At 27.1% G+C, this 27,830-nt stretch overlaps 1 protein-coding gene and 1 long non-coding RNA gene across 12 annotated transcripts; one reads left to right on the top strand and one right to left on the bottom strand.

Moving 5' to 3' along the window:
* Positions 1-1,280: 1,280 nt before the first annotated feature.
* Positions 1,281-27,289, bottom strand: LOC145186092 (voltage-dependent L-type calcium channel subunit beta-2-like). Of its 10 annotated transcripts, XM_090099004.1 has the most exons (14): positions 26,997-27,270; positions 26,653-26,757; positions 11,368-11,539; positions 7,057-7,164; positions 6,756-6,878; positions 6,416-6,483; positions 6,031-6,167; positions 5,738-5,877; positions 5,172-5,252; positions 3,779-3,837; positions 3,413-3,525; positions 3,104-3,255; positions 1,907-2,002; positions 1,281-1,717 (listed from the first exon to the last, which is right to left on the bottom strand). In XM_090099004.1, exons 3-14 carry the CDS (start codon positions 11,425-11,427, stop codon positions 1,502-1,504), a joined length of 1,353 nt encoding a protein of 450 aa, XP_089955130.1. In that variant the 5' UTR covers positions 11,428-11,539; positions 26,653-26,757; positions 26,997-27,270; the 3' UTR covers positions 1,281-1,501. The 10 variants fall into 10 exon arrangements, with proteins under 10 accessions (XP_089955130.1, XP_089955128.1, XP_089955131.1 ...); XM_090099002.1 differs by lacking the exon at positions 11,368-11,539 and having other exon boundaries at positions 26,997-27,289; XM_090099005.1 differs by lacking the exons at positions 26,653-26,757; positions 26,997-27,270 and adding an exon at positions 25,821-25,895.
* On the top strand, positions 11,535-23,949 carry LOC149883596 (uncharacterized). Of its 2 annotated transcripts, none has more exons than XR_016456019.1 (3): positions 11,535-11,974; positions 12,164-12,650; positions 21,346-23,949. It is a non-coding gene; the product is annotated as an uncharacterized LOC149883596 (long non-coding RNA). The 2 variants fall into 2 exon arrangements; XR_016456018.1 differs by having other exon boundaries at positions 11,956-12,039.
* Positions 27,290-27,830: the final 541 nt, after the last annotated feature.

Raw genomic sequence — 27,830 nt, 5'->3', positions numbered from 1 at the left:
TCTTTTCTTACTAACCTTGTGAAATGGAAATTCTTGCGAAAAGATATTTCCCAATTGTTTTTGTAAAAGGTTTAAAAATTGAACCTCAAAATTACAAATATTTGATTTCCGCTATTTTCCCTATGGTCTCAATTTTTACTGAAAGAAGTGTATCAATCCCGTGCAGTGTCACACTGTGTAAAATTAATAAATCAATTAAATTCATGATCAATTCATTGATTAATCAATTAAAATCAATTAATGTTGTGAAAACTTCTATTATAAATAAAACTAATATTATATTTTTTGTTATTTACTTGTATTGCTTCTGCTTTAAAGTTCGTTACTCTATAGAACTGTTAAAATGGCACCTGGTTTAAATAAGATATAGTGAAATGATTCTGTATGCAAAGTGGGTAACATATAACATTTATGGTAAAGCATGTAATAATAAAAATCTGAAAACAATAGTTCTTTAACTAAATTGAAAGAAAAAAAAAACTTATCTCTGCAATTCTACATTATCACTATTAAGTCTATTTTATAGAAGAGATATAAAATTATAAAATATTTAATTTTTCTCTTAACTTAATGTGGCAATGTTTTGTAGATAATTTTATCATTTTCTTGAGATAATTTTTTTTTTAAAAATTTTTTAAAAAAAAAAAGAATTTTATTGAGAAAATTTTCTTTAACAAAAAAAAGAAAAGGTTCATCATTTGAAAGTTTTTTAAAAATTTGATGTTTGAATTTTTTAAAAATCTTTTTGTAAACAAAACAAATTTTTAGAACAAGTTCAGAAAAAAATTTATATAGATTTATATAAATATTATGAAATCCAAGCAATTTGAAATTAATATCAATAACGTTAGTTAACAAACTTTATTACGGACAGGGATAAAAACTCTCATCAATTATCGATACATATTTTCGACCAAGAATAATTAGTCTCTATCAGACAGTTTTTGAATCGTTTTAAACATTTAGAAGACTCGATAACTTACAACTTTACCAAAATGAGCGTTCCTTGAATTTTGACGTCACGACAAAAATTTAAAAAATTTGACTGTGCCCTGAATTATGTTGAGTCTTGGATACCATTAATGTAGTTGTGATGTTTCTTGATTTACTTTTACTTTACTCCACTAAATAACACTGTCCCCAACATGAACACGACAAAGGGACTTGGGAAAATTTCAAATTATAAATAACTGTCCCCAACATAAATACGACAAAGGGACTTGTGCCCAACATAAACACGACAAAGGGAATTGGGAAAATTTCAAATTATAAAGTCGTTGTTCAGTGATCTTTTTAACTTTATTTACAATTAATTTACAAAATTTATTTACGCACTTTATTTGGTTTAAATATTCAAAGAAATATCTCGAAAAATAGTGTCTTTTGTAACCATAAAATCTCTCGAAAATAACTTGAGTCATTCCGATAAAACCAGATTTCTTCAATGAAATGAATCTGTTTTAATTTTAATATCTGTAATTATAATTTATGCATATAATTTTCAAACTTGTGCAGTCCTCAAAGTCCTTTGTGGTGTTTCATTAAATTGATTAATTTTATTGTAGCCGAAAGGCAGGCCTGCAGATGAACTACCGTTTGGAGTGGAAAAATTGTGATGAGATGGAGCGACTTTACGCCAGTACGCTTCTAAAAATTCACCTAAATGTTCACAAGCATCCTCTAATTGATTCTCATCCAGAATTAGATCAATCATATCCTTAAAAAAAAAAAAAAACAAAAAAAAAAACGTTATTAGCCGACCGTAATTCTTATTTGTTACATAAAAATATCAATTGTTTTTAAGGATAAAGTTTCCTGATAAAAAAATTGTTTGAAATTGTTTCAAATAAAGATAATAGTGGTGTGAAAAATTAAAACTACCTCATTTTAAATTATTTTAAATTACCTCATTGCATTGTGCTAACTTTTCTGCAGCAACAAGCTGTACACTTAAGTGTTTTGACTGTGATTTTCCTCTGGATTTTATCAAACGCGTTAAAACCTATGGTTACATAAGAGAAGAGGGTTGATATTCATGTAATGACAGAACAATATAAATACTCATTAAAATATTAAAACAAAGAAGAAAAAAATGTTATTCTTTTAATAACAAATATAAAAATTAGGTATATCCTGTTACAACTATTTGATGATATTAAAAGATAAACATCACACGCAAAAAATTATATTTACTCGCTATATTTAAATCCATTATCAGAATTGGGCGTCTTTGATACCCACGATGCTTAACAAGTACACTTAAATAATATTTGATTATAAAAGCTTTTTATTTTAAACGACAGCCCTAAAAAAAAAAAACTTTCTTTCTGATAAGGCACCTTAAGAATCTTTAACTGCGCGCTTGACGCCGACGGCTTTGACTGAACATAGACTAAGTAACAGTTGCGTCCTGTTAAGTATGTTTTCTTTGTAAAAAAAATATTCTTTGATCACTTCAAAAAAAACCAACCCTATTTTTTTTAAAAATATTCTTTGAACACTTTAAAAACAACAAGTTTTTTTTTTTCTTTAAAAAAAAAAAAAAAAAATTGTGTTAAATGATTTCTACTTAATTTTTTTGGATAAACAAGCACATAAGAATTAAGGCCGTTCGGAATTAATTACGCGGAAAAGTAATTTTACTTTGTACATGTCATCAGGTGATCAAGGGAACTTTTACATCTTCGTTTTTCATTAGCTGTTCAAGAGCGTTAGTTAAAAAAAAACCTGTGTAGAAAAATTTGATAACTTTAAGTCCAACTGTATTTAATCCTACTTTAATCCTTTCAAATTTTTTTTTTTCGTCCGAATTGTGTATCTGAAATGTGGATATCTTAGTTAGCTTATGAGTTCCCCATTAGGTTTTGTAAAAGAGAACTGAGTGTTAAAGTAAAAAAAAGATATCCAAAGCAACAATTTTAACTTACCTAAGGAAACTTTTGAAATTATTTTTGTTAAAACTAAACTATTATTTTAAGGCCTTTTTAGTTTTTAGAAGAACAGTTTTTGGATTATGAAAACATTTCCATTCTGAATAAAAGGTACCAATTAATAAGGTACCAATTGATTAATGGAATTTTTTTTTCAAACTTCATTCACTTACTTTAGGAGAAGCAATTTTAATAAGGACGATGATTGGAGCAAGAGAAGTTTTAACAACTTGTGATGGATGATTGATCATATCACAGTCGAGTACAACAAGCTGCATATTACGACATAGCTCAAAGATACGCTCAATTTCCTGCTGTACTTCCGCTACAAAAAAAAGTTAATATTTAAATAATCCTTTTTTTTTGAACAGAACAAACATTTGAATAAAACAACTATTAAAAAGTTAAAGACAGGAAAATAACAACAACAACAAAATTTTGTCTGATCAACTTTATGTGTTGAAAAATGAATTGTCAATCACCTATAGCTGGTGCTTGATTGGCTTTCTTTTGTGTCAGTAATTGTTTATTAGGATTCTGAAGAGCAGTGCGTTTAGCTAGAGATATATCTGAAGTGACTCGTGTAACTGTAACCCTTTAATTAACAGATAAAAGTTTTATTGCAGTTTGTGTGTACATATAGCAGACTTATTTCAGATTGTTTGTACATATAGTGATATAAAAATAACTCTTGTAAGACCACAATACAATAAAAACTATTAACAGTAAATAAGAGCAATTTCATCATTTAAAAAAAAAATAATTGTTACAAATACATATTTCAGCAGTCATAAATTAATTTCAATTAAATACAAAATTCAAACTCATCGTTTTCAACACTGAATTACCTTCCTTCAAACCTATGCTTTAAATAATCAAACAAAGGTTTTTGCATCATGTCAGTCACCTATAAGAAAAAAACATTTTGGTTATTTTTTTTAAGGTTATTTTTTCAGTGTTTTAGGTTAAGTATGCATTATTTATTATACTTAAGGTGGTACACCCTCATTAAACCTAACTTTTAATCTATACTGGCTCAATGCTTTTTATCAATTTTTTTATATGGAAATTCTATTAAAACTTTAACTACTTAAAGGAAAGATAAAATTTGCGTTTTTTGATGCTGAGTCAGCATAATTTGTCTAAAATCTTACCTTTACTAAAACAAGGAGTAAAATTCTGCACTTAATACATCATATTTCACTATATGGTAGCAACAGAGTTGCTTCAGGGCACAAACTAAAATATTTTTCAAATGTTGGGTATATCCAAAATGGTAGCATAAAACATACAGATATTGATTTATTGCCTGTGCTGATCTGACAAACTACATTCAAACTAACTTATTTGTTCTGTAAATTTTATAATTCTAGTTCCAGCCCTCATAGATATATTAATAAACATACTGTGAAAATTTGAAGACAAAAGCTTTAATAAAACTGAAAATATTTATGTTTTCGTGAGTAAAACATTAAAATTTGAAAGTCCTAAAAATCACTGTTGAAAAAAAAAAAATTTAAAAAGAAAATTGTTTTTTTTTTCTAAAAAGTTGCTATGGAGTAGCTATGAAGTTACTAAAGAGTAAGAAATTGCATTAACCACAATTATATGTATTTTTTTACTATTAAAGCACATAATAGTAAAAATATGATATGGACTAAGTACTTCAATGTTTGAAATAACAAAAATAAAAAACAAAAGTTTTTTTTTGATATTTAAAGGGGGTGTAACCGCTTTAAGTAATAATAGTACTTAGATATATTGTATTCATACTTGTTTATACATACATACATACATATACATGTATGTATGTATAAACAAGTATGAATACAATATATCTAAGTACTATTATTACTTAAAGTACTTACTTATTATATATATATATATATATATAAACAAGTATGAATAATAATATAATATGTTATTACTTTTATCTATTTACTAAACTTATTTTTTATAAGTATTAAATATATTTATTATGTTTATTTACTATATTTATCATATTTATTATATCTGTTTATCATATTTATTTATTATACTTTTTGATTATATTTATTTATTATATTTATTAAAATTATTTATTGGATTTATTTATTGCATTTACTTATTGGATTAATTTATTACATTTATTTACAACATTTACATATATTTATCATAGGAGGTTAAGATAAGCAGTTAAGTTAAAAATGGAAACTCAAAACAAAAACAAAAATGGTAACAAATTTAATTAAAAAAATTAACCTCATATCCTTTGAGAGAGGGGCCAACAAATATAATAGGGCGTATAGAAGGTACAACATCATAAGGTGGTAGATTTTCACTCTGAATAAATAAACATCATTTTCAAATAATCACTGTCAAAATAAATTTTAAGAAATAATATCTATAGTCAACATTATTGGATTCTCTAATCAATTTTACATCCACACTGTGAAAAAGAAAGATATTTCAATTTTAACAGAAATACTTTTGTATTATTTTTTAGATATGGGACAATCATAGATTTACAATCTTTCAAACTTTACAAAAGATTTAAATGTAAAAAAAACTTGCAAGAACTTATTTAACCTATGTAAATAACAAGTTGCAAATAAAAAATTTTTTAAAGGAATTTAACAAAGTGTAGCTTTTAGTTTTTTAAAAGATTTCATATGCTACTTTTATTACATTAGGATGTTGAGTTATTATTTCAAAAACTAAATATCATGAGGATGCTGTGACATGCTGAAAGGGCATCTGACTCTGAAAAGATTTATCAACTTTATTCCTGAAGTTCACAAAATAACAAACAGAAAATAACTTTCAACCTTTTTAAAAATTCCTTTTTTATTTTTTGCTGTGCTATTGGATAAGGTATTGTTATTGTTATTGGCTAAGTTGTTTCCTATAGGAATGAATGCTGGGGAAGAGCCATTTTCTTCATCAAAGGAGAAGCTGCGATCTTCACCTAGAATTTAAAAATCAGTAAAAAAAGAAAACATTTAAAAGAATTTTTGTTGTTCAAAAAATTTGATTCATTTTTAAACAGCAAATTGTTTTAGAAAAAATTGCTAAAACAATTATACAACATATACAATAAAGTCAGAACTGCAAAACTCACTGCCTCTTCCAATGGTATTTATTCTTGGGATAGATTGTGAGCTTTCATCCAGATGCATTTTGCTGGTTGAAGTTGATGGGTAAATTTTTCCTTTACCTGTTGATCCAGATAAACGAATGCTTTCAAGTTTACTAGGGCTGATAATAAAATAAAACAAAGAATTAAATTGCATACTTTCTACAAAGCATAAAAACTCGTTAAAAAAAAAAAGAGAATTATATGAACAGGAACATAATAAAAAATTAATAAATTATGTAAATGTTCTATGTAAAAAAAAAACACCAGAACATTTTGATTGCCATCATTTTTAAGGGAGCAATCATTTAAATTTTAAGGGTGCAAATGAAGCTTTTTTTTAAAAGACAGTTAAGTCACTATTGGATACCTTGGTACAAATCCAATATCATGTCCCTCTTTCACAGCTCTTCCAATCCACCAATCGTTGTTAAATTTCTGTAAAAAATCACAAACATGAAATTGAGGTGAAGGGATCCAACAGTCACCTTTTTTAATTTTAGGCGATAAAAGATCATTGTTTAAAATGTCTACTTCTTGTTCTTATTTTAGCCCCAAAAAACTTTCTTATCTACAGTTATTACACGCAGTCACAGACACATGGATGCATGCATACATGCACACACACAGATATATATATATATATATATATATATATATATATATATATATATATATATATATATATATATATATATATATCAATTAACCTCTTTAATGTGCAAACAATCTTTGGCTTCAAAAGATACAGCCATCCCATGCACTGGTGAATCATCATCTTCTGAGCCATTGTAACCATAGTTAGCTCGAACTGCAAATGCAACTGGCTTTACCTTCATTAAATAATTTAAATTAAAATAATTAACCAGTTGGCCAAATACATTATAAAGATTATTGATGTAAAATGAAAAACTATGCAAATGTTAATAAGCAATAAAGAAAATAGAATAGAATAGAACTAGAAAATATGAACCTAATAGATTAGACTAGAAATGAATAATAATGGCTTACCCTTGCAAGATTTAGTTTTTCAAGAGCTTGTAACCGAAGTGCTTCTAAATCTTCTTCGCAATATTCCGAAGATGCACCTGACGTTTTATGTCCATCGAAATCATCACCCTAATAGGTAGAAGGGGTACAAAAAGATAATGGAGGAGCGAAAAATTAAAGATGTAAGCCAAAAAAAATGAACAAGTTAGTTGTAAGTGTATCTAATAACAGGGTATATGCTGTTTTAAAAAACTTTAGTTTGAAGAATGAAATCTTACTATCGTAAAGAAATGCTGATTAGGCAAAATTATATTATCCAAGAACCCATGCATTGTTAAATTACATTTTTTAATACATCCGAAGTTTTCGCAGTCTCTGCGATAAGTATTTAGCCTTGGAGTTATAGGCTCCCTAAACGTTGGACTTTGTGGTGGAGTAAAAAACAGCGGGCTTGATGGTTTGTTATCGTTTTTATCCCAGTTCATTCTTGAAAATGTATTACTATAGTTCGACTCGTTTAAATTTTTCTCAAAGGCCCCATTCAAAACTAAATCCTCGTCGAAACCTTCATTAGAAGTTCCAATTTGTACTCTAGGATTATTTTCAGAATCAATCTTTTTTTTGTTTCTGTTCTCCTGTAATTCAATATCAATAATTATGGAACCCCTTTTTCTACCAAAATCCACATTTTCCTCGCTCATTTTTAAAGAGATACTCTTACACCATAAGCTTCAACATTTTTTTAATTTTAGCGTTATAATAAGATAAATAAAGTATGAACCTATTCAATGAAAACACTTCTCAAGAGAGTCTCATTACTATATAACTTAAAAGGAAAATTTTAAAAGCTCAATCATTATGAATCATTTATACACGACGAAGCGTTTTCATTTTCAATTGGATTGGTTATTACTGAAAAATTTAAATTCTAAGATGTTGTAACTTAAGGAAAACACACACACGAAACAAAAATAACCTGTATTCTGCCATTAGTTGCGTTATTATAAGTAATGGCCATTTAAAATCTGAAAAACAACTCTGTAGTTTCGGTCTAGCGTCACAAGAATGTATTCATCACACTCAATGTTCAGCATATTATCTAACAAAACACTTAATAGCTTATGAACGGCGCAACAGACATTCAACAACAGTGTGCCACTTGCAAGTGTAAATTATAAGATATGAAACTATTTGATTCAAAAATTATAAATCAGTCTGATAAAGAAGATGCCGACATTGAATTAAACAAATTAATTTCAAAGAGTTTCTTTTGCCCTTTTCTCTTACTACTAAATTTGCGTTGAAATTTTCTTGCTAACATTTCCAACTACTTTATATCAAGTTTTAAATCTCGGAATATGAGAGTATATTAAAAGTACGAAAAAATAATATTAATTATAAAAAAAAAAAAAAAAAAAACAGCCGTAAAGTAAGGTTTGTAAATTACAAAACAAAAATGACTTGAAACATTTAAGTGCAAAGGAAAGTGCTTGAAAACCTTTTTTCGTCCATTGGATAAAAAAAAACAAAGCAACTACCATTTTAACTTAAAATTGTTCGATGAAAATACATGAACCAAACAGAACAACGAGCTGCAACAGAACCAAAGCCAAAACCAAGTTACTATTGAGAAAATTCTTTGAAAAAAAAAAAACTTTACCACCGCGAGTTTAAAATCGGCCAACCTCCTAATAGTTGAACTGCCATCGCAATAAAATAAGGGAAATACGAATTCAAGTTTAATAAACTCACATAGTATTCCAAATAAATACTCGGATATTCCATTTGTAAATAGGATTCTTTTTATAATGAAAAGGATTTGCTTTCCTTCGCACTGAAAGTCTTATTTTGCTTCTAAGTTAGTTTTTTTTAAAAACCTCGTTTTTCTTTTCTAATATCACAATGCTTTTTTCGAACTATTGTGAGATCTCGCAAAATAAACAATTGGGCTTTGGGAACAAAACATTAGATAGCAGATTTTTTTTAGAGCTGTTTAAAAGAAAAACTTCCGACAGAAGCTCATTGACAAATGTAGTAGTAATTTTTTTAAGGTCAAAAAAGATTGCGAAGAAAGATAAGAAATCTTAGAAACTAGAAATTACTCTTGATTTAAATCTGGATTAATTCTTCAGAAATCAATTATATATATGAGAAGGTATAAACAGAAAAAAGAAAACATTAAAAAGTTTTACTTTTTTTTCCATCATTTTATTTTTCCTTATTTTATATTCCCTAACAATGGGCTGAAAAATCGAGTTTGAAAATATGACCAGATGCTCAAAAAAAACATAGTCTATATAAGAAGAACTTGAATAGCCGCAGTTCGATTAAAAACAAACGATTTTTAACTAAAGAAAAAAAAATTATTTAAATAGTTACTAAATGTACAGAGCATTGTGTCTGTGTGTTTATATATATATATATATATATATATATATATATATATATATATATATATATATATATATATATATATATATATATATATATATATATATATATATATATATATATAATAGTAATATAAAAGTTTTTGTTGCATAACACTCACAATAAGATAAGGACGACGAAAAAGTTCAACCATTCTGAAAACTTTATTTCTTCACTTGCAAGAGAGAAATATTATAGTAACGTGCGTACTCCTGCCATTACTAAAATCAGCTTTATAAAATTTAATCTGCGGATAAAATTATATTCAAAAACACTTTTTTTTTAAAAAAAAAAAAAAAAAAATTTAAAAATATTTTAATATTTTAGTTCTTAATTTAAAATGAAATTTATACAAGTAAAAATGTTTTCTGGTTGAAATTTTAAGTTCTAGTAAAGCTACTATATTTAACTAAATTTATCTGGGTAAAAAAAAAAAAAGATTTTTTTATGCGAGTAATAATAAGAGTCTTCTAAGTAAGAAAATCTTAAGCAAGTTATGTGTTTTTTATTGGATAAATAAGATTTATTTAGACACCAAGTGTGTTAAATAAAACTAGACAGAAATTGACAAGAGGTGCTGCTGAACTCCTGCTGATAAAATTATCCTGAACAAAACAACTTTAAGATCAGAAAGCACACCCACAAACTAATGGTATCACATAAAAACTTAATACAATGGTTGGTGACCTGCTGACAATTGTCACCAAAGAAAAACTTTAATATACAGTATAAGAAAAAACTTAATTAAATTATTTATGATTATATTATTTACAAGGAAATAATCTAATAGTAAATTCTGAGTCCTAGAAAGAAATATGAAAAGGAACAGAAGGCTACAAATAGTCCGCATTCAAAATTCAACAGATTCAATGTAAAGAAAACGCTTTGAGAAAAGAGGAATTTCACTTTTACTCAAGTATTTAAAATAGAGATAGGTCTTCCGACCGTAAGTAGCAACAAGTATCCTTACACAATCATAATCAATTCAACGGATAATTTAAGCGTAACATGTTATTTTACAGATTTCGATTAAATGTTTGTTTTTTTTGTTTTTTTTGTTGTTTTATTAATTACGTTTAAGTTATATCAATATTTCACTACTAAGTATTACATAGGAAATAAATAACCATAAGTTAATAGACAGCTTATTTTTGCTTTTCTAATCAGGAAACAGTCCTAATATTTGGAGAATTCAGTTTAGACCAGTATTTTTAAATTAAAGCTTTACTCTCAAGAAATTCTTATTTCTGAAAAAGGGAAGCTTTGAAAGAATTTGATAAAATCTCAAAAAAAATTCAAAAAATTTTAGAAATTTTAAAAATATTGAGCGTCTTTTATTTTAGCGGAATTTTGAACTTTTCTTACATTTATTTTCAATGGAATTATTTACTGTACTGTATCTTCTTGACATCTGTTTCTTCTTAAATCTACACTTTCTTGATAGCAGTAGCATTGCAATTAATAAAAATTGTTATAAGCATTCAACAATAAATGAAAGCATTGTGTTCCTTTCATTTCCCATAAAACTCTGAATTGGGAATTGAAATGAAATATGTGTTATTTTTTGTTTGTTTGTTTGTTTGAAATTAAATTTTACTTGAAATCAATCTTCTAATTTCCAATATAATGTTTTCAAAAGTTGGGTAAAATACAACATGAGGAGGATTTATCACAATGAGCGATCATCCATCATAATCATCGTCATGATCTGAACAATTTCTTCAGTACAAATAAATAATACCAGTGAAAATCAAAAAAATATATATATCCTTTTGGTGTATTTTTTTTTTGTTCACGACAAGAAATTATATGTAAACTTTTATCAAAGTTTTCTCCAATCAACGAAAGACGTATACGAGATTTTTATCCAAACATCTTATATAAAAACATGGATTTACTTACAGCCTGTTTTTCATTCTTCTGAAAGACGAAGCGGAGAAATCTTGATTTATTTTTCTCCATATTTCTTTCTTTTTAGTAAAGACAGTTTAAGATGTATTCACATCAGGATATTGAGCGTGATTATAGAATATTGAACAGCATAATTGTCCTTGATATTGGTTTAAAGGTCTCGCTAAGTGATCAAAAAAACGCTGAATTATTCGAGACAAAAACATTTCAACCTTAAAGTCGCTTAAACAACGAAGAAATCCAAAACTAACTAACAAGCCAAAATATAAAACTGTCAAAAACGTGTATTTGGAACATTAGCAGCTAATAATTGTTGACACCCAGAAATAAGATTTTCCTTTTAAAAAAAAAAGTGTTTAAGGTAGGTTTACATTTAGTAAGAATCACAAAAATTTTTCAATATTAGTTTAAAATAGTTCAATTCAATTGAAAACAGCTTCTTAGCACTTATGCGAGCGATTTCTGTCACACGGAAAAAGACACTTCAGGAGCTTCATATTTTAACACTTGTAACAGATTGTAACAACAAACTAAATGAAAAACATTCTTTGGGAGATTATTTACTTATTTGCAGTGCAATATTAAATGTGCGTGATAGGTAATGATCACAGGGATTAATTCCTATTTTTTTTTTTTGCTTTCTGACAGTGCGCATTTTACGTGGTAGGTTTTTGTTGGGTTTTTTAGAAATGAGTTTAAATGATTTACAATTGAGCACAAAGTTTTAACATTTAATTTTAAGCTGCTATGTAAATGGTTAAATTAAAGAGTTCAGTTTCATTATTAGTTAAATGCGTACCCTGCAATTTTATTACAATGCGTGCCGTGCAATACCCTACAAAAGGCTCCAAACTAATTCTTAAAAGAAAGGGAAGTATTTTTATTTTTAACTTTATTGAATTTTACCAACCATTTGATCTAAAAAAAAAAAAATTTAATTTTTATGTTAGCTTTTTTGAGTTAATTCTTTCTCAATGTTAAGATAAAATGAGTGTAAATAATACTTAAATAATAAATAAAAATAAATGAAAGTTTAAATAAACTAGTAAATAAACTTACTAATAAAACTTATAAATAAAAGTTTATACACTTTTTTCTTCTGACAGTTTCAAAGCTTTTTTTTTCATTACTTTAAAATGTTTGCTTCGTTGTGGTTTACAAACTCCATCGTTTGCTCGTTGTTTTGATAAAATTACTCGCGTTAAAACTGCTGAAACCTGCTTTATTAGAAAACTTAGGAGAAGAAACAAATCAAGGTCAACTTTAAAGGTACGGTAAGTAATGCGGTTTTTACACGCTTTTGTTCGTCGCTTTATTGAATGTTTGCGTTGGTTGATTATTTTGAATACTGTATGATTACAATATATATAAATCATTTTTACAAATTATATTTATAAATACGACTTTTTCTAAAAAATCTATTGTGCTTAAGGTATATTTAATGTGAACACGATTTTAATGATACTAATGATATTTCTGAATGAAAATGTTCACATTCTCGAGTAATATTTTATAAAGCGTAATAAAAATATTTTGGTAAAAAATGAAATTGAGAAAATGAGTTCGGTTTTCTCGATTTCACTTAAAACTTTTGAAAGAATTTTTTTTTTAATGAACAAAAAAATAAAATAAGATTTTATATCTAAGCACGGAAATACATGAATCAATAAGCGTTAATCCTACGATCCTCCCCACTAATCATCATCTTTTGTCTTTACTTTATCGCGTATTTATTTTATCGCGAGTTTTTTCATTGTGTCTTTATTTGCGTCTATTTATCGAAGCACTTGAAATAATTTCCAGTTGAGTGAATTAGTTAACAAGATCAGAAAATTCCATTTCTAGAATTTTTTTAAATAATCTTTTTTATTAATAATAAAATAATAATAATAATAAAAAACTCAAAATCTTTAACTGGTAAAATATTTTTTTCTTAAAGTGAAAAAAGCCAAAAAAGCTTAGTATAGCGTATGACACTTCAAATTGGTTCTGTCAAATTTGACCATTTGTCAAATTTCAAATGAACTTTATAATGAACTCATTCATGATTTGTAAGGAGGAGATTAATTTTTATAGAAGACAAGAATGTATATAAATTAACGTCGTTTTTCAAGATAAGAACGCAGTGTGAGGAGGGCCCTATTAAGGTTGGGGAGGTGTTAATTTCTTTCTTCTAGATATTTATTTGAAAAAAACTTCTATCTCTCCATCGATTAATAATCATCGCGATGACGAAATAATAAAACTTTTAAGTAAATAATATGATAATATATGAAAAATAATGTCAGTGAAATTATGCATTTGTAAGATCATTCATTTTATTGCCTTTTAATCGGTTGTTTTCTGAAGTGTTGGTTATTTCTACGAAAAGAGTTGATAATATGTTATCATGAAAAAGTGTTGATTGTCATGGTTACTTCACGAGTAATTTTTTTCTACAATTTAAAATTTAAAAATCTAACTAAAAAAATATTACAAAATTTTTTGTTAATCTGAAAAAAAACGTCCAAGGTTTTTTTATGAAATCATTGTTTGGATGGTAGTGGCATAGCGGTCCATGACAAATACTCTAATGTGTTATAAAGACACTGTAAAATGTTTTACAAATGTCAAATACAGATAACATAAAGGTTGGTCATATTATGTAATACAAAACAACATATTATTTTATTATACATAACATTACTAATTAATATGTATTGCTAATACATAAATCGCGCGAGTTTGTAAACATTACACAGAATTAATTGAGAGAGAGAGAGCAACGCAAAAATGATCATGCACGACTTGCGTCAACTTGTTGCTTGCTCTTCTTTTGATCACGTGGAAGAAGCATATAAACCTAAGCCATCAAAAACTTAAGTTTAAAAACGCGCTTTGCATGGGGGTTTGTTTAAAAGGTCACTACAGAAATTGAAGAAAGTCATCATGCATTTGAAAAAAACGAATGTTTGCTAGAAACACAAAAAACTTTCTCGTCTTATGAAAGTTTTCTAAATATATGTGATGCCCAAAAAGCTCAAGCTTTTACTGTGTTACAAAATATTTTGTCATTGCATTTTATTAGTGAACCACTGTTTGCAATACCTGTGTTTTGTATCATTTTTATTAACTCAAAATATATTGATATTTATTGATACGTGAAGATTCAAAACTGATTTACTTGACGAAAGATGAAATAGGTAACTTGAATTTATAGTTGTGTAGTGTAGTTTTGTAGTGTAGCTGTGTAGTGTAGTTGTGTAGTGTAGTTGTGAAGTGTAATTGTGAAGTGTAATTGTGTTGTGTTCTTTAATGAGCTTAAAAAAAATTCTCTGACTTCCAATTGCTGTTTATCTTTTTCTGACATCTTATGAATAATTTTTCTTATCTAGAATCTCTTTTTATAATTGAAGATTCTTAAGACTTATACTTTTGTTCAAAGTTTGCAATCACGTAACATATTTTTAGAATTCGATAAAAACTAAAATTTTATATTATTTTTTAATTTGAAATTTGTCACAACCACGAGTTCATAGTTCATGATAAAAAAGCCAAACCCAAAGTTGTTTATATTGATTGCTTGTTTATTCTACAAATTGTTTTAAAAAAATATCACAGCCACAATGGATGACATAATATCAGTTTCAGGTATGACAATTTATATAATTATGGTGACTAGTTAACATGTCATAATAAAGTATTGAGGAACAACATCCTTTTTTATAAATTATAATAAAAATCTTTTCAGAGGTTTTACCAAACTCTACTCCTATGGTAACCTAAACGCTCTTGACTACTAAGGCATAACTAAGACATAACTGAAGCATCATTCGTACAAGTTTGAGGGTCATCAATTTTTCAGAACTTTAGTTTATCCATACATAGGTTAGCAAACAATCAAGAAGTGTATTACGTATGTTGTCCAAGGCCTTTGTAAGTTTTTCCAGTTTTAGGAAAAGAAAGCTCAAGGAAAATTATAAAAACAGAAAAGAAAGATTTAAAGTGTGTACAAATGGACTGGTAGAATTATTGAGAGGTTTAGAGAAATCAATCAGAAACTCTTGATTCTTAAAAAAAAACTCTCTTTCTTCGATAAGAAATTCAATATAAAATACCTTCCCACCTTTTTTCCAAAACATACATATCTATGTGGCTTAAATAACGATTTTTGAAACAACCAAAAAAACTTGTAATAATAAATCAGTTCATTCATTTAGTTGCAAAAATTGTTGTAAGTAAGAATCTGTTAATCTAATACCAATATGATAATCTAAGCTTGAATAATTTTATAATAGTCTTACGACTTTTTGATTAGCAAATGAAAATGTTAGGCTGAAATAGCGGTTTTAGTCGGAATTTCAAATTTGGTTTGTAAAAAAGATTTTTATTTTCGTCAGAAGAAAGTTTGAATGGTTTTCGAGAATGTTCGAACAAAAAAGAATACTGTACTGTTTTGTAAAAAGTGTGTGAAAATATTGAGATAAAATATGCAACAGAAAAATAGACTTGTCATTTAACAAAGAAATTGCTGTATTTATTTATGAAGAAATTTTAAATTTCGTTTCCTATAATCTCAGAAATGTGCCAAAATAGTTCTGCAGCAAAATGCATTTAAAAGTCTCGAAACAAGAAAAAAAAAGAACGCAAACCTTAACTCATCCAACCCAAATAAAACGTTTTTTTTTTCTTCTTAAGTTCAAAAATTTAGTTTCTACTTAGGAGAGTACTTTTGTGAAATACGGGAATGTTCCCAACGACGGGACGGCTCCAAAACCGCTCTAGTAGGTTTTAGAGCTTTGTCGTTAGGTCGGAACACAAAAGGTTGTCACAGCCCTTCTGCTGTAATGATCTTGTCGTTTCAGTATCAGTTCTTTCACCTTTTTTAAAGTTGACAAATTTTTGGCTTTTTTTTTTTATTATTTATTTACTTGACGATTAATTTGGAAGATATAAAATGAAAATGTCTGAGAATTATTCTTTGAAGTTTTTAGTTTTTAAGATCAGTTTGTTTTCAATCGCTGAGGTTGGAAACAACCACGTCTAGCACAAAAGGCAACACTTTTGACCAGAACACCTTGCAAAGACAATTTAAGAGAAAAACTGAAGCTGACAACAAAGAAGAAAAGCAGCAAATAAAAAAATTTTAAAAGTTAAAAGAAAAAATAAGTAGCGAGTTTAGGAAAAATATTGCACAAGATAAAAGTGCTCCAACTGAAATAAATTAATTGAAAACAGATTCAAAGAAAAATCAAAATGTTAAAACAAAAGAACTATGAATTTATGAACGTTTGAAACTCACCGTTTTGGAAAATCATTCACTTTATTAAAATACTTTTTTTCAAATTATTTACAATACACTTGTCCTTTTATCAGGCAGTGAAATAGAGGGGCTTGTTGTTATTCATTCAAATGAGTTTATTCAAATTTTGAATAAAATCTTTGAAAAATTTTCTTTCAATATGTGCGAGACAACATAGTGTTCTTGTCTCATATTTGGAACATGAGTTTCTTAATATAGGAGACGCTGTCCCATGTTGTCATGTGTTCTAAGATAGGACAAAAAGGGAAGAAGATTTTTTTTTTCCAAATCATGTTTCTTCCTTCAAATCATGTTTATATGCAATTCGAGCGATACTGTGTACTCTTTCGAAAAAAAATTTACCCGTATTTTCATTGGTAAATACTTCAAGAAGCAATCGATGTTTAGATATTTATGCCGTCCTAAGGAAGATTCCCCTATTTACAAAAAATCTAATACTACCAAGATAATACCAAGATAATGTATATCTAAGGTTTGAAGTAGTAAAACAAGTAGGCCGAAAATACAAACTGAAGAGGTAAAAAAAATATACAAAAATATGCAAAAGGTATGATAATAATTGAGGTTAAAAAAAAAACTTTTATGTTCCGCAGATTTTACAGATCCAATTGATTTATACTAAAAAGTTAGATTATTTGTGTGATTGCCCACTCGAACACATCACACTCTTAGATTTGCAAACCAAGTTATTTTTTATTTTAGTTTTTTTAATGTAATAGTGATGATGGCATAAGTGAGACGATAGGCCGGGTGAATAAAAATGAGCAATTGCTTTTACTCAGTAATTGGTCAGCTTTACTTGAATAGAAACTTCAACAACTTTTCTTAAGTTTTTATTCACGTAAAATTGAGCAATTACTGAGTAAATTGCTTACCTTTACGTGAATAAAAATATGAGGAAAACTGCTGAAGTTTTAATTCACGTAAAGCTGACCAATTACTGAGTTAAAGCAATTGCTTGTTTTTATTCACCCGGCCTGATGTTTGTTGTTAATTTTACGAAATGATCATTTTTGTCGAAAATTTCTATTTGTACAACAATGGAAATTTTTATCTATTTTTCTGAAGAATATTTTTGGGGCCCCTCAGTTCCGCTGTACAATGGTGTATAGTCTCTATTTGCAACATTTTATTTTTTTTCTATAATATTTTTTATTACACTTTCTTTACTTCACATTGATTTCAGTTTAATATGCATGCGCGGTGCAATTTTGTAAAAGGAAGAAATTGACCAATGAAAGTTCCAAATAATTATGAAAATACCTTAATAACGCTGTGAGAATATTTTATTTCGTAACCAAATAAGCAACTTTTGCTTTATAGTTTACGTAAATACTCATACATTTAATGTCTTTAACACAATAGAGGAGGATACAATAGAGAAGAAGGAAGTAGATGATATTTTAAGATTTTATTATAGTTACTGCATATTACGTTAATTTATTGATACTAAAGGGTTAGAGTACTAAGTTGCAGAAACTTAACACATCAATCTCAATCTGATGTTGAAATTGCATTTTGTTTGCTATTAGAATCTTAAAAAGAAAGTTAATGACTATCAGCAAAAGTAAGAGATAAAAATAAAAAAAACGCAACTTATATTTAGAAGACATTTATCGTTAATTTTTATTTGGAGACAATTTATATAGAAAATTCAAATGTTTTTTATTGCTCAAAGTTAGTTAAATAAAGTTGAAAATAATTTAATGATGGAACACTCATCACCCTTTAACTGCACTAGTTTGATGACACACCCACCACCTTCTAATGCACTTGTTTACAATAAAACAAGTGTTTCAACGATGCCACAGGCATCGGTAAAAATCTCGTATTAAGACCTTCTTTGTAATTAAAGATACTTATATCATCACAATTACGAAGATAATGAAGAATTAATAATCAAAACTTACAATAAAGCTTTTGAAAATAGCATCCCAAGAATCATCGGCTGCCGTAAGATTGTTCAACATAGATTTAAATTTAGAGCGACGCCTTCCAAATGCAGACTTTTTAGGGTTATGAGGGAAACTCGCTCTTCTTTGTTCGGTTATTTTTTGGATCTGCTGGCTGTTGAAAAACGATACACTGTTTCCACGGAGTCTGCCGTTTGTTGGGCTGTACTGACCTTTTGGCATTCCCATTATGTTAGCGCTTGAACCGCGTCGAAATGCAGATAGAACAGTCGAAGAAGGTTCTGAAGAACTCTCTTTTCGCCCAAACATTTTTCATCACAATAAACAAAGTAAAGTTTTCCAAAGCTCTATGTTGCTTCGAAATCTATTTGCAACGATTCCCGCCGTGTTCAAACAAGAAAACAACAATACATATTTTCCCTTCGAATTAAAAGAACGTAAACTTTAAAGAAAAACGAATGAAAAATTCATTCATTAAAGCTGCTGAGAGCTTTCCATTTTATTTATCGTAGTTGTGTACGTGATCTTATCCTCACGCCAGAGAACAAAATTTTAAAAAATAAACTTGATTGAAACACAAATATTAAGTAGATTAGCGACTGCCATGCACAGATGAGAAATGAAGAAACACCAACACAAAACACAAACAAAAGATAATTTCCAAAATAAACACTCCCAATAAACACGTTCCCATATACACAAACGAAAGCTTCGTTTTTAGTTATAATAATAATTTTAGAAGAAGCGAAATACTCGAAGATGAATTCTACAGACAGCAGACAGCACGATGAAAAGCGCGTGAAAGCGAAATCAACAGATGGCATTGTAAAAAAAAAATGAAGTCATAAAACAACCATAGATACTGCTTAAGTGAAACAGATTTCTTTTAATGACCGTTAAACAACGCCGACTACTTTAAAAACAGTTGCACAGAGAACAATAAACGAGCTGGGTTGGATGTTTCAATTATTCATTTATGCTTGAATGAAATAAACGAACGACATAGAAATGCTTTTTTAGTGTCGAATTTTTCGCGCAATTAAAATGCAACATATAAATATAAAATGTAGATATAATACTATTTTTAACCTAATCTTAGAAAAAGCAATACTTAAAAAGATAAATACTTAAAGAAATTAAAGTAAATATTTTCCAAAAACTATTTTTTGGAAAATCTGTACTTTAAGAGAAAAGTTTAAGAGACAAAGTTGTTTCCCAGCAAACATCGAGTCTAAAAAAGACGTCTTTTAGATGTATAAAAAACGTCTAATACGTCTAAAAGACATATTTAAGACGTCTTTTTTAGACTAAATGTTTGCTGGGTTGATCCAAGGAACTATCATAGCTTTTATGATACCTGTACATAATGTAACAAGAAATTTAAAGAGTACAGGAAATTTTGGAAAACTTTCAAATCTTCACTTTCATTCACTTAAAGTTTTAATAATAAAAATAATTTGGCTGTTCTCTAAGGCTCACTCGTGAGCATTTGATCGTATCTGACTTAACAATTTTTAAAATAATATTCAAATACTTATTTGGGTAAACAAAAAAATTATTTTGCTCAGAATAACTTTTTTAAATAGCTTTGTTATGCAAGAGCGGCTCTTAATGGAAATATAGAAAGTGAACAAAGACATAATGTAACTAGCTATCGTAAGTTAAATATTTGACTTAACACGCTTTACATAGACCTTTAAATAATAAGCCGCGTTTGTCGCATATATATATATATATATATATATATATATATATATATATATATATATATATATATATATATATATATATATATGTATATATATATATATATATATATATATATATATATATATATATATATATATATATATATATATATATGCGACAAAGGCAGTATATACTTATATATACACTCATACATACATACATATTTCGTCGTTTTTTTTTTAAATATAAATAGATTTCGTTTGGTAAAATATTTGACAATGTTGAAACTTCATGAAAATTTCGGAGGGATCGGAAGCAATATTTTATATATATGTATTTTCAATATTTTATATATATATTCAAAATTTTCATGAAGTTTCAACATTGTCAAATATTTTACGAGACTAAACCAAACTTACACACCCGTGTGTCATTAGTGATCTTAGAATAAAGATCAAGGCGCCAATACTGAAACTATTATCCTATTTTGTTTTGTTATATCTGTTTACCAACCATGCTGTCTAATCACCAAGAAATTATATTAAATTGCACGCGAGCACATAGTAAACCAATCAAAGTGTTTTGTTGTCTATAGATAGCATTATCATTTGATGTTCTTTTGTAAAGTAATTGTTCAAGGAGCTGATTATGCTGAAAGTTTCAATCCTAGGTTTAACTTAAACATCCAAGAGTTCAAAAGTAACCCCCCCCCCAACCCCAACCCCAACCCCCCCCCCCCCCTTCTCTACCATTTTATAATAACTCTGGAATGTTATTTTTAAATTATGTGATAATTTTCAAACTCGATAAAGTTAATCCGAAGCTAAGATTTGCATCCTTGGGTTAAAATTTACAATATACTGTGCAATCATATTTTTAATTTTTTAATTTTTTTTTTTTTATTTCAAGTTTATTGAAAAACACTTTTTAAATTACATTTACATTTACAATATTTACATTTACCATATTAACCTTGAGATCGTAAATATATATAAAATCATCCCATAACGTATTAAACTTTAATCATTCAGCATATGTTTATTCTTCTCTTTTTTTAAATGACAGCCAAGCCGTAAGATTTTGTTTGTGTTGAAAACGAAGTGATGCCTGATATCGAAGATCACACTAGATTATCACCGCAATGTTTTGTTGGAATGGAGACGGGGGCACTCATTAACAATTGTTAACAAAAATTGTAATTTTTTCAGTTTTAAAAAGAATATGTGAAGTAACTAAAGAAAAACTTTAAGGTTGGAATTACTTAAATAAGAAACTTTATAAGTTGATTCCTGTTCTTTGAATTTTTATAAAAACTTTTAAATTATTATAAAAAATTTCAAACAAATAAAAAATAGGTCATTTAATTTTTAAGGAAATATTTTGTTTCATTTGTCATTATTTGCTTTTCAAAGTTTTTTCAAACTTTTCAAAGTTATGTTTTATAGTCAAATAAAGTTAGAAAAATGTTTCGAGTTTAATAAACTTTATTTTGCGTGATGAAACTTTCTATTTGGATTAAATTAAACGTCAAAATAAACTGACAAACTCACGGCTTTAATCAAAGCTATGTTATAATCAAAGGAATATTTAGGACGAAAGTTTTATTACCTAATACTTTATTAGCGTGGCTTTAATTATTTAATTACTTTTTGTGACTGTTGTTGTTGTTGTTTTTTTGTTGTCGTGTTCTTTTTTTGGTCTCTTTTTTTTTTCTTTCTTTTTTGAAAAAAGTATTTGAAAGAGAAATTAGAACCGTCTTGACTTATCTTAAACAATTAGCTTTCGAGAAAAATCCTTCGAACAATTTTTTTTTCATATTTGATCGGAAGTCGTGAAAAGATTCGCTAGTGACAGAAAGCACTCGCAGTGACTTTTATTCTTTATTTCTGATGTTTTTAAACACTCAGATACCTTTTTCGTTCAATAAAGTTATAAAAAGTTATATTTCACATTTTATTAGAAAAGTAACAAAATTAATTAAAACCTTTTTTTTTTATAAAAATAAAGATTTATAGCATTTTTTGGTTTGTTAAAAGGAGGGATTCTGTAAACAAAAATCTTTATTTACACTTACACAACCATCTCTCTATATGTTTTTTGAGGTAACAACCATCTCTCTATATGATTTTTGAGGTGAGAAGAAAAAGTGATATTTATATTTTCTGGTATATATGTATTTTTGAAGAGAAAAATGGAAATTTGGTAAGATCTTTTTTTTTTTTAAGTATCACCCAAAGAAAAGTTCTGACAAGTTTCAAGTTTGAGCTGTAAAAACTAATATCTGCTAAACTGGAAGCTAATCAAAGCACAAAAATCCATATTTTTCGCCATTTTAAAAACAGAACTTTTATCCTCTTGTTAACACTCGTTAGTTACAGGGAACTTCATATCTTAGTTGTCAAAGATCTAAGCAATTATGAATAAATAATAATTGATTGTAATCAGTTTGTTTAGTGAGTGGTATCTTCATAACTTAAAGCTTTTCTTAAATTTCTTAAAATTATCATAAATGTTAAGTAAATTATCATAAATTATCATAAATGTTAAGGACTAAGCCCTTTTACTAAGTTAAAGATTTTGAAAAGATCTTATTCCGATTATTTATAAATTAGGAATAAATAAATTCAGAGATATTGCCAATGAAAAGTTACATAAAATGGTTTTATATAACTTGGTTACATAGAAGTGAATCAATTTTAAAAGAAAAGATTAAACTAAACAATGGAAACTACAATGTCTTCATAGAGAAAGAATATGAATGGCTTTAAAGCAAACTTGTTCTTTCAAAAAAAAAAAAGAAAAGTATCTTTTTGGTATGTAAAGCGTGATTTTGAAGAAGATTTTAGCCCAAGTATTTATAAGCAAAAGTATGACATGAGCAATATAAGTTTAGATCTGAAGCATGAAGATATTTCCTTCTCCGTTTAGCACTTGTGCCCTTAATATATACCGAAGTAAAAAATTACCAAATTTTCTAGACTTTGAAAATATGGAGTTTTTTTCTATGAGAACTGAAGGTAATTTTGAAATAATCTTGAGATAGCTTAATATTCTTGTAATAATATTCTGCACATACTGCATTAGTATTAATAAGTTTGATTTATTATGCTTTTAAACAGCAGAAATTATATTAAATGTGCATGATGGGTATATTAAATCCGGTGGTCCAAAAAAGTGATTTTGCCAATAACGGAGGCCCGGAGATTCATAGCAAACAGATTAAAAATACTACGCTTCAACACACAGCAAAGACATTGAGGTTAAACACCAACTACTTTCTCATCAAATCAGATCCAAAGGAACTTTACCGATTGTCTGTGATTGAATTATTCTAAATATACTTTGCCCAAAATCTTTTATGCATAACTAGTGGTTTATCAGCCGACTATAATTTTATCATAGATATAAATGTTGATTTTTAAAGTTGGAATTCAATTCATTACAGAAGCCAATTGAACTTTCAATGCGTGAAGCCGCACAAATAAATTTTGAAATCTCAAATCTCAAAGTCATAGAAAACCCTAATATAATAAATCATCCATTTTGGGTCGAGGAATCCAAATTTTGAACTAACAAATAATATTTCCGCGAGTAAACGTTTTTATTTTTTCCCAGATATATTTTTAAAATGTCTTTTAGTTGCATAAGGTCATTACGAACTGATAATAATTAATAAAAATAATAATAATAATAATAGTAATAATAATAATAATAATAGTAATAATGATAATAATAATAATAATAATAATAATGATAATAATAATAATAATAATAATAATAATAATAATAATTATTATTATTATTATTATTATTATTATTATTATTATTATTATTATTATTATTATTATTATTATTATTATTATTATTATAATAACAATAACAATAACAACAATAATAATAATAATAATAATAATAATAATAATAATAATAATAATAATTATTATTATTATTATTATTATTATTATTATTATTATTATTATTATTATTATAATAACAATAACAACAATAATAATAATAATAATAATAATAATAATAATAATAATAATAATAATAATAGTAATGATAATAATACCTTTTGATCGATATTTAGTCGTCTAGATTATATTCAATAACTTTTTTTCCGACATTTTATATTTTATGATAAACGACATGCTTTTATTTCTAACAACTTATTACTTCATACATGTTAATACTTTGAACTTTATTGTATTTCGAAATTATTACACTTGACTTCAAAAATTTTTATTGCTTCGACGTTTTTTTTTGTTCCAATATTTAAAAAGTATTTATAATAATTCAGGCACCTGTTTGTTATGATTTAATCAAATTAAAATTAGAAGTCTGAATTTTTTTTATGGAGCAAAACTAGAAATATAAATTTAACTAGAGAGATTTATTACCAAAACGGTTTAACCGTTAGATAATTAGTTTGAATTTAGATTAAGAATAAATACAATCAAAATTTTCATCTTGCAATCCAAAAAACTACTTAAGATCATCACGGATATTTTAAAATGAGCTGTTATATATTATGTTTTTTAATTTAAAGAACTATTTATTAGTTAACAAGAGTGAAATATTGTGTTAAACAATCGTTTTATACATCAAATTTTGTTCACCCCTACATCCTGTTGTGTAAATGATCAAATGACCTGAAATGTCGTAATTGACTTTTCTTCTCAAAATCGTCATCAGCATTATGAGAAGTTTCGGATGAAAATATATGTAGTGAAATATATGTAGTGAAATTAAAGAGTGACAAAAAAAAATGGCGCTCATAAAATTAGACTGGAATAAAATCCCGTAGACTGGAGCGTTAAAAGTTTTTTTCTGGCTCTCAGCAAATTTCTTCGTCAGATCGATTTCCGTTTTAAAGAGCTCTTAAGTTGTCTGAATTCAAACTTTGTCATCTATCTATTAGTCGGATATTTGATATTTCTAACTTATTAAAATTTCTATTTATTCGTATCCGCTAGGAAGACTTATCCTTAAGGTTCAGAGTTACTTTTGTTTTGATATTTTTGCGATAAACTTTTGTTGTTGATTAATAAACCGTTGTAAGAGAAAACGTAACAGAGACAAAAACAATAAAAAAAAAAAAAGGTAAAATACAGAAATAAAAATGTGAGACAAGGGAACAGAGGCAAAACAGCAAAAGATACAGACAACAAAGAGGTTTCGAAAAATTTAAATACACGTTTATACCGGTGTATGAACATGTATTTATACCCAATGTTTACTCTGTGCTTACTTGTATCCAGTGTTTACTTAGTGTATCAGCTAACCCAGTGTATAGTTGACCCGGTGTAAAAATAAATAAACTCAATGCAGTCAATTTCAACTATTATGATAACTCTCAATCCCTGTTTTTTTGTTCATCGTTGATGGTTTTCGTTTTTTTAAAAAACAGTAGATGGTTTTTTTTTTCTTAGTTTTCAAAGTTTATCGCACGTTTATACTTTTTTTTCATTGAATAAGTGCATTAATAATTTGTTCCTTATATTTTATTTTATTGACAGGAAAGAATAATATTTACTTACGTTTAGCGAAATAAGAACGATATTATGTTCCATCATGATGAAAAGTTTAATTTTGAACGTCAAGCGGAACATTAAAAAGTGAAAATTCATTTTATTCAACTTTATTAAAAACAAAAGAATTCTTTCGGGACCGAATTCTTTGTTCGATAAAGCAGAAGCAGCATTCGATATAGCTTTGCTCTTTTAACTTTTATTTTGAAAAGTTAAACAAACAAAAAAAACCTTGACTCTCGGTAATTCATTCTAAGAGTAGCTATCTTTTTCTTTTTTTTTTTCTTTTTGTCTCATTTTAAACTGCTTAAAATCTCAACTTATGCCACGGACTCTACGGTAGTATATAGCGGTCCATATTTTATTATACGGTATTATAAAAATATGGTAATAAAACTCATTATCGGTAATGACACGAGGAGAAAGTATTCGAAAGCTTTTCTTCTAATAAATGCAATAAGCTTTTCGAAAGCTTAAAAAACGTTATAAGTTGTTTGGAGACAATAACATTTTATTATAATAATTTGATAAACCCGGATCCTATAAATCTAAAGAATCATTTCCTAAGAACTATCAAAATGTTAAGCTCATAGTATAATTTGTGAGTCTAGTCTGCGAGTTCATTAAAATTTGGGGTTGTGAAAATCAAAAACATTAAGTGGTATGCATCTTTTCCTTACAAATTTCTTCCGAGAAAAAAAGTTTTCATAACCGAAAAATAATGTTAAAAACAGAATCAAAACACGCGAAAACTCAAACATCACACAGAAATTGCAAGCACATGCCTAAAATCTCTCGCATAAACCAACAAAAGCGTATAAATGTATAAAAAAGAACTTACTGGATGAAATGAATATTTATGAAATATCAGCCTGTGGAAAATGCTTTTCCTCTTACTCGGCAGAGAATACGAACGAATTCTCCCAATAGACATCACTTGATTTTGCTAAATACATTTACATATTAAAAAAATAGTTTCCGGCTGGCAGAAAATGGTACCTTTCTTTTATATATTGCATCCTTAATTGTGGATAGATCATTAAAAATAATGCTTTCAAAAATTATTATCGATTAAAGTGTGAAAAACAACTCTAAAAATGTCTTAATGAAAAAAAGCATCCAATCAAATTATAATGTTATTACAGCTCATTTAACATTTAAGCTTAAGATATTAAAAATTCTTACCTGAAATGTAATTACGAATTAGCAAGTTATCTAGGCAAGTAAAAGAAATTCTTTTCGCAGATTAACTCTTAAAGAAAATATTAACTCCTTTTTTAAAAAAACCATCACAAAGTTTACATGAACTATTGTGAACGCATTTGAACATTAATATGCGTTTGTCTTAAAACCGGACTTCATATTATGTCGATCTTTATATAAACCTCAGGACACTTTTTACTAAAAAAATTGAAGCGTAATATATGTCATGATCTTGCTTATTAAGCAGAAGAAACCGAATCTGGTAATTGTCTTAAATTATAAAAGATCAATATTTTACTAAAAGTTAATAATAATATTTTTCTTCTCCATTAAATTTCTTTTAAAAAAAACATTTTGATCTCGACAGGAAGAACAAAAAAAAAGCCATTAAATATTTTAACAGCATCAACACCGCTATTTACAAATGACAAAGGATCAAAAAAGAAAGAAAGAAAGAAAGAAAGAAAAACAGAAAAAAAAAAAAGAAAAAAAAAAGAAAAGAAATATTAAATAACAATATTATTACAAAGATACCATTACAAAGATACCATTACAAAGATACCATTACAAAGATACCATTACAAAGGTGCCATTACAAAGGTACCATTACAAAGATACCATTACAATGATACCATTATAAAAATTTTTTCATAGTTGAGTGTTAGTATTGTTCCAATTAATTCCAAACTAAAAACTTTTCTTTTTTTTTGCACACTTCACAGATTTTAGATTTATTTTAATGGTTTGATGCCTCTCTTTTTAATCAAACTATTTGTTTTCTGGCTGTTGAAAACGATGAAAATCATCAAAATAATG

Source organism: Hydra viridissima, unplaced genomic scaffold, assembly GCF_058129835.1.
Source record: "Hydra viridissima isolate aposymbiotic clone 2 unplaced genomic scaffold, HvirCarnegie_v1 scaffold_9, whole genome shotgun sequence".
NCBI lineage: Eukaryota > Metazoa > Cnidaria > Hydrozoa > Anthoathecata > Hydridae > Hydra > Hydra viridissima.
The sequence above is the reverse complement of the archived record's forward strand: the minus strand, read 5'-3'. Positions and strand labels throughout refer to the sequence as shown.

Excerpts from the sequence above, each read along its gene's own strand:
- LOC145186092 (XM_090098999.1), bottom strand. The coding sequence starts at position 7,736 with ATGAGCGAGGAAAATGTGGATTTTGGTAGAAAAAGGGGTTCCATAATT. Across the intron at positions 2,003-3,103 it reads TTAAAATTGCTTCTCCTAAA|GTTTTAACGCGTTTGATAAA; the intron begins GTAAGTGAATGA and ends ATGTAACCATAG. Across the intron at positions 1,718-1,906 it reads AGTTAGCACAATGCAATGAG|GATATGATTGATCTAATTCT; the intron begins GTAATTTAAAAT and ends TTTTTTTTTAAG.